General features: G+C 43.8%; 1 protein-coding gene across 4 annotated transcripts in view; it reads right to left on the reverse strand.

Annotated features, from left to right (window-relative positions):
- Nucleotides 1-643: 643 nt before the first annotated feature.
- The window catches only part of LOC120560309 (probable E3 ubiquitin-protein ligase HECTD4), a 111,256-nt gene continuing 99,986 nt past the window's right edge, over nucleotides 644-11,913 (reverse strand). For all 4 annotated transcript variants that reach the window (XM_039802645.1, XM_039802643.1, XM_039802644.1 and 1 more), the window contains exons 69-76: nucleotides 11,727-11,846; nucleotides 10,384-10,539; nucleotides 10,164-10,267; nucleotides 8,198-8,419; nucleotides 5,209-5,375; nucleotides 4,594-4,789; nucleotides 3,238-3,460; nucleotides 644-796 (exon numbers count right to left, since the gene is read on the reverse strand). In XM_039802645.1, coding sequence (XP_039658579.1) covers nucleotides 660-796; nucleotides 3,238-3,460; nucleotides 4,594-4,789; nucleotides 5,209-5,375; nucleotides 8,198-8,419; nucleotides 10,164-10,267; nucleotides 10,384-10,539; nucleotides 11,727-11,846 — 1,325 coding nt within the window. In that variant the 3' untranslated portion in view covers nucleotides 644-659. The remainder of the gene's footprint in view (nucleotides 797-3,237; nucleotides 3,461-4,593; nucleotides 4,790-5,208; nucleotides 5,376-8,197; nucleotides 8,420-10,163; nucleotides 10,268-10,383; nucleotides 10,540-11,726; nucleotides 11,847-11,913) is intronic.

Raw genomic sequence — 11,913 nt, forward strand, 5'->3', positions numbered from 1 at the left:
AGACGGCGAAGGCATGTTTCCGAACATCACCCCCCGACAGAGGGGAGGACATCACCCCCCGACAGAGGGGAGGACATCACCCCCCGACAGAGGGGAGGCAGCTGGGTCAAGCAGTAGAAGAGTAACAGTTTGGGTGTTGCTTTTTACAGTTTTGCAACTCAAGCCGAGCTTTCGCCACTGAATTGTTCCCGCAGAAAACAGGGCTGAGCAATTATGAATTCAATTTGCAAACTGTAAAAGTGCAGATCTGAAGTCGTCCTATTTTTAGTTTAAATTCACAGAACTTGACTGAACCTCGTTACGCCCTCTGTTCAAGGGAAGGGAAAACAAACAAACAAAAAAAAACAACCTGTGTCACAGTTATGTCACTTCAATGCCATCCACAAAACTCAGTGCAACCAGAACAGACGCCTGTCAACGGCGTCAGATTATCTTCCCTGAATTCTTCACAAAGAAATCAAATGCCAAACATAAATGTGAAAGAAAGTATTTGTGTAAAGCGTGTAATAATACATTTAAAAAAAAAAAAAAAAGAAGCAGGGATAAACATGCAAAGCGTTTATAGCCACCTGAAATCAAATTAAATTAAATGTGTGGTTGTGTGTCGGAGCAGCGGCGTTTAAAGAGCGGTGGTCTGTCTCAGAGGGGGTCAAGTGGTCTTAGCCGCTGAGAGGGTCCTCGCGGTAGTGGATGGCGTATCGCAGTTTCTCCAGCATCACGTCCAGAGAGGTGTACTGGGGCAGCTTCACCATGAACATACAGGTCTCCACGCGGATGTAGCGCGAGTCGGGCTGACCTGGAGACAAGGAAACACAACAGGAAGCACGGTTCATACGCATTTTAACCAGTACTTTTTGGCAAATTTCCATGACTGTGTGTTCCTGAAAATGCCAGTCGACATTATACAATAAGAATACTAATCTGTGTTAAAGTTTCCCCTCAGAGGTTTAACTATAACATGAATGATAATGTCTGTGGTTCATAGATGGATTCTTAATATCGCTCCCCGAATACAACGCTGAGGTTAAGACAACGTGAAAATACATTTATTAATCACATATTATTATGCTGTGTTAAAAACAATTCCATGACTTTTCCAAAACTGTCTGGGTCTTTTTAAGTTTCCATAACTTTTCCAGGTTTTTTCAAAAACCTATGAACCCTGGGGAAGGCTCTTGACATCACAATCACCTACAGCACCTAGGAGGCGTTACCCCCCAATTTCCAACGACTCCAGCAGCCCTCCGGAGCAGATATATACGCAGAGCTTCTGTTGTTGCCGGACGCCGGAGAGCTCCGCAGCAATTCAGCACACGGCAGATAGTGCGGGACAGGAAGTCGAGCACAGAAGCAAAATAAATAAATATCCGGTTAATTTTCAAAATAAAATCCACGGTGGATCATATTTCGCTGCACTACACCTTGAAAACACAGCACAGAGCTGTTTCCCCATCTACTCCTCTGGATGGAAACTAACTGGTGCTGGTTTGGTGGTTCTATTCTACGTGAATTCACGAGATCTCGTTGGGTCCTCGTGACTTCAGCTGTCAGTCACGGAGCCGGTCCGCGGCCGGAGTTAGGGTTCGCCCTGCAAAGAGGAATTTTTGGCGCCCCACAAAGAGGTTTAAGTCAGCGGCAAAGGAAAATCACCAGCGCCAAATCGCCTCCGACTTCCAGCAGTAAACTCCCCTCTCATACACAGCGCAACACATGCGGCTGGCCCCCGCGGCGGGCTGCGCTGTCCGATACACCGGCATAGTCCACTTCCGTGTTTTGGTATGTGGTACACTTTGTGTTGGTTTTCACACCTAATGTGAACCGTACGGGAGTAACGTTATGCCGGTCTGGCGTAAAAAGGTACGGGCCTTTGGGGTCAAGTGTACTCTGATCCGGGCCCAGGTCCCTGATGCATGTCCCTGCATTATATTTTCATATTTTGTCACCTGCCTCCTGAATTTTGTGTTTTTCTTCACATGAATGAAGACTTTTTTCAACCATTAAATCGGTGAATAAAAATGTATCAGAATGCAGGAAATGAAGTGGCTGATGCTCCAAATTTCCTGGGGAGGACCCCCCACATCCACCACTTACATTATGTGTCCCCCCCACCCCCCCCCAAAGGTCCATCCTGAGCCAGGAGAAACCCTTGTCTTGTTATGTGTGTTTACCACTGGAGTTTTACTTGAAACTGCATGAAGCCACTGAGTTGCTGTGTAGCGAGTGTTAGTGATAATTATAAGCTTCTCTAGGTGATAAAAATGAGTGTAAACATATTTTATCTGGAGTAGACAGTTTGTTTTTTGCCTGTGCTTTTAAAATAGTGACTCAGGAAACTGGGACAGATCTCACTACTGTGTGTGAAGTTCACACATCCAAAAAAAGTGTGGAACAGCTTCACGTGTCCATCATACAAACCCAATCTAACTGTGACGGACAATGTGTTCAAAGTCTGTCAACAGGTTTCCAAACGTGACGAGCTGCTTTGACAATCTCTGTCAGTACTTTCTGCTTTTTACATCACACAGAGATCATGATTCACAAAAACAAAACAGGCCTGTCATTTTATTCTAGAGTCTAAAGTCTGCAGGGCTGCAACTAGGGATTCTTTTCATTGTCGTTGAATCGGTAAAAAATTTTTTTTACGGTTATTTTTGAGTGCATTTTAGGCCTTTATTTTGACAGGACAGATGAAGACATGAAAGGGGAGAGAGAGAGAGAGAGAGAGAGAGAGAGAGAGAGAGAGAGAGAGAGAGAGAGAGAGAGAGAGAGAGAGGGGAACAACATGCGAAAAGGCAAAGGGCCACACGTCTGAGTCGAACCCGCGGCCACTGAGTCGAGGAGTACACCTCTATATATATATATGGGCGCCCGGCACTACCAACTGAGCTACCGGGCGCCCCAAACTGATGATTGTTTTCAGGATGAATGCATTAGTTGTTTGGTCTCTAAAATGGTGAAAAATGTGGATCAGTGTTTCCCAAAAAAGCCCAAGATGACGTCCTCAAATGTCTTGTTGTGTCCCCAACTCAAAAATATTCAGTTTCCTGTCCCAGAGGAGAGAAGAAACTAGAACAATATTCACATTTAACAAGCTGACAGCAGAGAATGTTTGACTTTTCCTTCATTAGAAAATGACTCAAACCGATTTATCGATTACCAAAATGGTTGGCAATTACTGTAATAGTTGACTGATGGATTCATGTTTGCGGCTGTAGTTGAAACCTTGGGAGCCATTACCTGCAGCTCCGTCAGGAGGGGCGATCTTCATGGGGTACGGGGGGACGTGGGCGGTGTCGGGCCCCCCGTCCTTGCAGGGACAGGTGAACGGGATTCGCTCCTGGTTGCAGGCGAACTTAATGAACTTGCAGAGCTCCTCTTGGGTGAACATCTCCAGGGCGGTCCAGAAGAACTCAATGTGCTGGTCGGTCTCCATCAGACCCACCTGATACATCGTGTGAGCCTGCAGAGAGAGAGAGAGCGAGAGAGAGAGGGAGAGCGAGAGAGAGGAGGAGAGGGAGTGAGAGAGAGAGACAGAAAGAGAGAGAGAAAGGGAGTGAGAGAGAGACAGAAAGAGAGAGAGAAAACGAGAGAAAGAGAGAGACAGAAAGAGAGAGAGAGAGAGGGAGGAGGGAGAGAGGGTGAGAGAGAGGGGGAGGTGAGAGAGAGACAGAAAGAAAGAGAAAGAGAGAGACAGAAAGAGAGAGAGAAAACGAGAGAAAGAAGGAGGGAGAGAGAGCGAGAGAGAGACAGAAAGAGAGAGAGAAAACGAGAGAAAGAAGGAGGGAGAGAGAGTGAGAGACAGAAAGAGAGAGAGCGAAAGAGAGGGACGAGGGAGAGAGAGAGAAAGAGACAAGAGAGAGAAAGAGAGAGAGAGAGAGAGAGAGAGGGAGAGAGAGGGGGAGGGAAAGAGACAGAGAGAGGGAGAGAGAGAGAGAAGGAAAGAGACAGAGAGAGGGAGACAGAGAGAGAGAGAGGCGTACTCCGATTACATTTGGTTAATACTTCCCTGGAAGAAAATAAGGTGTTAGACATATTTATTGGGGATTGGGCCAAAACATGTCTGCATAATATGCGGGGTGGGAAATGTACGTAAAGTTTTATTTCTATAGCACCTTTTAAAACCTTATAAAGTGTGTTACAAAAGATAAAAAGGTTAAAAGAACAACAGACGAGTATAACACAAACATTTTAGAATATTTTCTTGGAAGAAAAGTGCAAACTAAAATCATAAGGTGAAGTGAAATAGATAATTAATAAAAACTGACATCTACATTATTTTTCCCACCGCATTCACACAGCTAAACATTTGGTTATGGCAAAAATAAAACGCTGTAATTCTGTTCAGATTTTCCTTCAAACAAACAGATTAATCAATGATTAAATAGTTGCAGAATAATTTAATAGTTGACAACTAAAAGCGATATTCCTCAGGTGAAAGTAGCAGGACTGAATACGTGTCTAGGTGTTTTTGGTTCTATTTCAGCTGGTAATCCAAAGTGACATTTTTCAACTAGCGGCCAATGTCGACACTTGCTTTGTAGTGTAGTGTAAGCACAATCCAACAGGCACTTTTCCCACAAATATATGCATTACCTTCAGGAACTCCAAGTTGATATAAGGCAGGCCGCATGTGCGCAGCTCCATCTCCAAGGGGCTGAGCATGGTGAGCAGCTGCAGGGGAATGATGGAGCCGAGGCCCGCACGCACCGCCGCCATGCACTCCGCGTTCTGCAGCTCCCTGAGGCGAAGGCTCCGCACCGCCCGCGCATACATGTCCTTATTCTCCCAGCTTAACACACACAGGCAAGCACACAACGTATAAAAATACAGACGACAGACTTACGAGTTACGAGCTGAGTAGGGCTGCTCCCTCTTAGTCGATTAGTCAACTAATCTGTCGTTTTTGGTCTTAGTCAACTTAGATCTCTTTAGTCCATTAGTCATGTTTGATGCTGTTTTCATGCTGAATGACTTATTTCCAAGAAATGTACGAGCTCATCTCTGGTAAACACAAGAATTAAAGTGGTGCTTTTAGCAGGACTCTTAGTGGAGAAACTCAGATTTACAGATCTGTCGATTAAATCAACTAATCGATTAGTCGGTACGATTGAATGAGTGTTAGTCGACTAAGAATTTCTTCAAATCGAGCACAGTCCTAGAGCTGAGTCAAATACAAATCCTCACTGCATCTAGACAAGTTCCCTGTACCTGACGGTGAGGCTGCGGCCTCCCTGGCAGAGCTCCACCTCCTCGCCGGTCATAGTGACGTAGGTGAAGGTGCAGCAGGGCCGGCTGGGGGAGTCCGGGCTTTCTCCCGAGTGGTGCTGGGAGGAGATCTCAGCACACAAAGCCTCCAGCTCCGTCTCATCACTCGCCTGCAGAGTCACAGAACAGAAACGGTACTCTGTATTAGCAGGGAACAGGGCTTATTCTATGACCAATAGCTGACACTTGTTTACAGATCATTAAATGTTAACCGACAAACAGACAACGCTCTGTGTGTAGGACGGCCGATTTAACCCACCAGTCCTCATCGATATAGCGGCACGTAGCTCTTAACGTAAAAACGCAACGTGCGAGTACAAAGTTAGCACCAACAAGTTAGTTAGACGGTAAGAATTAGATTGTATAGCCTAGTTTTCTTTTATCATGAAAAAAAACTATTCTATTTTTGTTTCAATAATATTGTTTCTAACGGTTTAACTGATAGTACTAAATCGGTCAAAGTTCTAATTGTTTGTTAACGGTTAAATGTCAACATTCCTTCTTTTTTTTCCCCCCCAATATAATTTTTCGGGCTTTTCCGCCTTTATTTTGTCAGGACAGCTAGTTGAGAAAGGGGAGAGAGGGGGATGACATGCAGGAAATCATCACAGGTCGGATTCGAACCCTGGACCTCTGTGTCGAGGCATAAACCTCCAAGTATATGTGCTAGTGATGTGCGATACCACTTAATTCCTATTCGATCCGATACCAAGTAATACCCAGGCTGGTATTGCCGATACCGATACCAATACCAATACTTTTTACAAATTTTATTTGTTTGATGTGACAACTAGTTTAAAGTAAAGTAAAAACGTAGGCTGTAGGCTTACCAATTCCAAATTATAGCTGCATAATGACAAGACAATAAACTACTCTCATATTATTTAATTATAAAGAAAATCTCAGAACAAACTGTTTTCTGTTAGCTTGTTGTAAGAATGCTGGGATTCTGGGGAACTCTTGAACATTAAAAAACTAAAGCCTTAACAACGTGAATAACTTTCCCAGTCAGTGATAACGCGACTATCACGCTATCTCCCTGTACCTGGAGAACTTCTGCCGCTGCTGCCAAATGACTCACTGATTGAAGTACGTCTTGCCCTAGCACCTTGCGTCTTCTCGCCCTGGACCTCCTCCTCAGACTGACGCTATATTATATCATCGTATTCACTCTTATGACTCACATGTTTAGCGAGGTTTGTAGTGTTACCACTGTATTTCACTGTCTTTCCACACACTTTCCATACACCTTCTTCGTAGCCGGAAACTAAAGAAGGGCTGCTGCTGCTGCTGCAGCGGCCGGCTCCGTCACAAAGCCGCAGTGCACACACAACTGACCGGCGGAAGGAGAAGTAGTTCCTTCCCCTAACCGGATGTAATTAGACTTTTCTGGGGACAACAACTTACTTATGATAACATAAAAACTCACTCCAAATTACTGAGTTTAAATATCGATCTTTTTATATGAGAATCGATACTAGAGCAGGAGACGTCGGGATCGTAAATATCGATACTTTAGTATCGATCCGCACATCACCAATATGTGCACCTGCTCTACCACTGAGCCAACCCGGGCCACAAACATCAACATCCCTAGCAGGGAAAGACATGAGGTTTTACACTACTGGGGTCCGTTCCAGGAAGGAGGTTTAACAAACTCTGAGTCTAACCCTGAACTCTGAGTTGATTTACCCTGAGATGGGAAACTGAGTTTTCGGTTCCAGAACAGCTGATATGAGTTGGTTCAATCACGCGCGTGCACCACCACAATAAAAAAGGCAGCATGAATGGAGCCTTGATACTATGATTCACCATGGTAACAACCACAAACAAACTGATTATCGGAAATACTCATGCGCACAAACAGCCAGTTTGAACATGCATTTCGTTAAAAAAGCAAGACAGCGGCTGATGCTGCAAAAGAGAGAGAATTGGTGTGGGAGAAAATTGCTGCTTGAGTCAATGCGTATGCAGTAACAGTGTATTCATTTCATATTTAAATCACAGTTAACTTATAATATTACTGGTGAAAACTGGAATTGTATTACACCTATAATTTAGATTATGGATAATTTGATTTAGGTGCAATCCTGCGGGCGAAAAAGTAAGCTACTACTAATCCCATTCTGGGGCTGCAGCACCATGATCATTAACAGAACTATAATTTATAATCATTTATTTCTTTTTAATAGCTGTCACTGGTTTGTGTCCAGGGAACACTACAAAAAATGTTTAAAAAAAGGTTTCAGAGCGAGTCAGACTTTTCTGACGGCTCTGCATACAGTGGCTTTACTATTACAGTATGATCCGATACTGTTATAAAGAAAACTGCCGTTTGCACAAAACGTAATGCGACACAAAGAATCTGCTGGGATGTTAAAGCCTGTCCACGATGGTGGATGTTAGTGATATGAGGACGGATAAGGTATCTACATATTTGATGGACTGTGAAAAAATGTGGAAATGAAAATACATTTAGTTGGGGCTCAATATCATTTCCCGACATAAACTCTGTGAATTAATACAGCTTTTTCATCAACGGGATCATTGACAGAAGGACATGACATGTTTGAGAAAAAAACTTTTATAATCTGCCTAACAATACGTTTTTTTAAGATAACACTGCATTAAAATGCGCCTGACACAGACTGAATGAATGAATGAGGAAATGAGAGAGAAGAAGTTTCTCTCAGTCTCCTCCCTCCGACACTGTGTCAGAGGGAGGAGACTGAGAGAAACTCTGGGTTTGTTGAAGAAAACCTGCTCCCGACCAGGTTAGGTTCACAGGCTCAGTTACCATAGTAACTGACTCTGAGGTTAAGTTACCTCTCTTTCTGAAACGGAAAACTCGGGAGTTTCCCTCATCTCAGGGTTAACAAACTCAAGAGTTTTCCCTAAACCTGCTTTCTGGAACGGGCCTCTGGTCCCTTACATTTTCAAACTTGTTGACGTAGTTGTACGTGAGCACGTCGGCCTCCTGCAGGTCCTGCTCCGGGTCCAGGTCCTCGCCCGCCAGACCCTTCCAGAAGGAGCCCAGCAGGTCCAGAGGGAGGGGCACATCTGCACGGATGGCAATGCCGAGCAGCTGACCGAAGAAGTGCAACAGCTGTTCCTCCGCGTAGCTGATAGGGCACGGCGTCAGGACGTACTTCCCCTGAGGACATCGGGAAACAACAGTGACTCATACGACGGCCATCTGTACTTCACTTCATGGTGCAAGACACGATTCTGAGAACAAAACTCTCTCTGCACCTACTGAGAACCACACTCAAAACATTTCATAGTTAGGTTTTAAAACTGTGGGGAAACATTGAGAATGCAGGCGGTCCAATCCTAGAACATACAGTACCGTATAGGCCCAAATTAGGGATGCACTGATCCGACTTTTTCAGTCCCGATAAGATACCGATGCCAGGGCTTTGTTTATCTGTCGATACCCGATACTGATCCGATACGGTTGTTGAATTAATAATACACTGTACACCTTCCACCTCATACCTTCCTTTCACCATGTGGGAGAGACTAAAGGCACTCTCCTAAGACTTTCCTAACTAAAACTAAATAACATAAATGTAATGTATTGAATTCTTATTTAGTTGTACACTCAACTCTTCCAGTGCGACACACATGCGACAGAGGGGGAAAAACTGGATCGGCCCGTGGATCGGTTCATTTTTCCGATCCCTGGTCCAGCTATTTTGTCAATATCGGGACCGGTGCACCCCTAGCTCAAATATAAGACGATCCCGCTCCTTTTGGGAAAAAGACCCTTTGAAGACAAAACCTTATTTTATAAATAAAAATCATTTTTATACATAATGATATTAAAACAATGGTATGGAATAAACCAAGGTAGGCTGTTGTTTTTAACATCTTTCAAATAAAATCATGTTTTCAATATGTTTTAGATGAAATTGTCACATTTAAATTACCTTAAATTTAATGGAATAACATTACATTTGTAAATGATCAACCTTTGGCATTTACCTTGAACAGTATAAAAATGAAAGTAACCTGTAGTCTATTGGTCGGCCTTTTTATAATAACGATTGGGCTGTTTAGGTTCTTTTTTTTAGGGAAAACATAGTGTCTGTTGATGTCTGCACAGCTTCAGCAGCGTCCCCAGACAGATACATCGACAGAAACGTGTTATGTGTCCCGAGCCACACTCTCGACAGCGTGATACAAACTCAGAGCTTCCGTTTACATTACCTGTGTGGGACTCGGGTCGGTTCGGACGTGAAAAACAGAATGCCTGTTGTGTTCTGGTCGGGCTCAGTTACTACTCTCTAGTTCGGACAAAAATATGCTTCCCGCGCTCTGGTGAATCTATATTGGAGTTTAAAAAGTGTACACTCAACATCTACACCATCTAGTATGTCTGGAGTGTTGTTAAATTGGATTAGCGTCACACATTTTAACACTGGGAAAAGTGTACATTGTGCAACTGTATTTTAGAAGAACAAAAAAAATAAAAACATGCACAAATGAATCCAATTCAGAGTCAGCAGATACTCATCATTACACAACAAGTAGATCCGAGCAGGCAATCTGATCGGACAAGTAGACATTTAGAACGTGCTCAAATCTGCATGACAGCAGATCAGGCTCATCACTAAAAATATTACTCCATTGCATTTTGGAGTTGAATCAAAAACAGTTTTTGAAACATTTGTATTGATGAAAATAACGTCACTCCTGTGCTCTGGTGCTATCAGCGGTTATAAATCTATATTGACCTGAATATAAGACGAGCCCACTTTTTGAGACATATTAACAGAAAAAGAAAAGAAAAAAGAAAGGGTTATATTCGGGCCGAAACGTTTGCCTTGTTGAGAAGACCAACAGTGTCCAAAATGGGACATTGTGAGAGCATGACAGATACAGAACCACCTTACCTTGTTACGGTTGGCTGCAGCGCTGGGGCAGGGGAGCAGCAGGGAAAGAGCCGAGCTCTGTAACTCCTTACACACCTGCCAGAGGAAATGTCTGAAGGAGCCACCTGGAGAGACACAATCATCAAAGCTACAGTTGGCTCTGAAAATAAAATCTAGTAAAATAAAAGTAAAATGTCTGCAGGGCGGTACAGAAAGAAAGACGTGAAGGAGACATTCTAACTTGTGCCATGAACTTCCTCTCCAGTGAAGCGGATGTTGAAGGCGTAGGTCGGGTCTCCTCCGCTCGCCAGTTTCACACACAGCTGGGACGACGGCACGCAGGCTAGCTGGCGTGCCGCCTGGCAGAAATACGTGTTCTCCGACGATCGGATCTCACCTGATGGACAAAAATGCTAGAGAGTTAGAAAGAACGTGTGCAAAGAGCCAAGTAAATCAAATGGGAAACAATTATTGATGCACCGATTACAACTTTCTAGGCCGATTCCGATTTCCTTTGAGTTAGGCCAGCCGATACCGATTTTAGCTGATTCCGATTTCAATTTTTCTAACCACTTCTCACTCAGTCTTAGCCCTGCCTCGACTTCACAAAGACACTAATAGGCCATAATTACAGTTAATATTTTGCATCTGAAATGAAGGGAGATTATAAGTATTAGACTTCAGCTACTTGAGCTTAATTTAGAAACCAAATTGATCACTTAAAGACAAGGGCTCAGCCCAAACCAATTGGGACCAGGGGCATGCTCAAAATTTAGACCCCCTCTCTCCACAAACTAGCATGACACCACTGGATTCCTCAGGTTTCCAAGTTTCATATGATAGCAATATATTCACGATAGCTCTAACACTGAACCGGCTACAGCCTCTGAAAGAAGGTAAGGTCGGCCTAAAACATTCAGGGCTGGAGCCTGCTTAAATGTCCTATATCTCGCTCATTTTCAGGTTCAGTTTCAGCACACACAAATATTTATTTTCTATCTTTTCTTTAATAGAACATTTTGCACAGAACATAGAAAATTTTTTGAACAGATAATGGATCACTATGAAATAGAACTATATAAATTACTCCTGGTGTGGGTCATTCACACACATCTAAAGTGCAATGTTAGAACCATTTCCTTCTTTTCACATCCAATAAAAAAAATGTGATCTGGGCTTTTGGCGTCGTCCCTCCACGCCCTACTTTCTCCTTGCAGGTGTTGCATGTTGCAAACTTGTTATCTTCTGCACACACGCTGAAGAATTCCCAAACAGCTGACATGTTGCAGGTTAATCCACGAGGTTCCCTACATGTGGGAGAATAGCGCCGACACGCGCTTCACACCGCGGAGAAGTTAAGAGAAAGGAAAAAGAGAGCGTGCTGTGGCGTCCGTGTGTGCGTTGAGAACTGTAACTTGTATAACTTATATGTTGTCAGTTAATTGTAGCGTTGACCGGCATGAAATCGCCATATGTCAGACTGACCTGCCGGTCGACCGGTCATGGCCGAGCACGTGAAAACCGGGCGGTCTATCGGTGCATCTCTAGAAACAATAAACGTGAACTAGTGAAAGGAAAGCGTACCTCCAACAATCTCTAGAGGGTCCAGTGTAATCTCTGGGGCTGCGTGGTCAGCTGTCCGCTGTACCGTGGCATTCAGTACTCTGTTCATTACAGTCACCTTAGTGTCGTAGAAGTTCAGACCTGTAACCGGCGGAGAAAGCAGGTAAATCGAGTGTAAATGATGACATCTGATCAGAAATTTGTGTTT

The sequence above is a fragment of the Perca fluviatilis genome, chromosome 6 (genome assembly GCF_010015445.1).
Source record: "Perca fluviatilis chromosome 6, GENO_Pfluv_1.0, whole genome shotgun sequence".
In the NCBI taxonomy this organism is placed as follows: domain Eukaryota; kingdom Metazoa; phylum Chordata; class Actinopteri; order Perciformes; family Percidae; genus Perca; species Perca fluviatilis.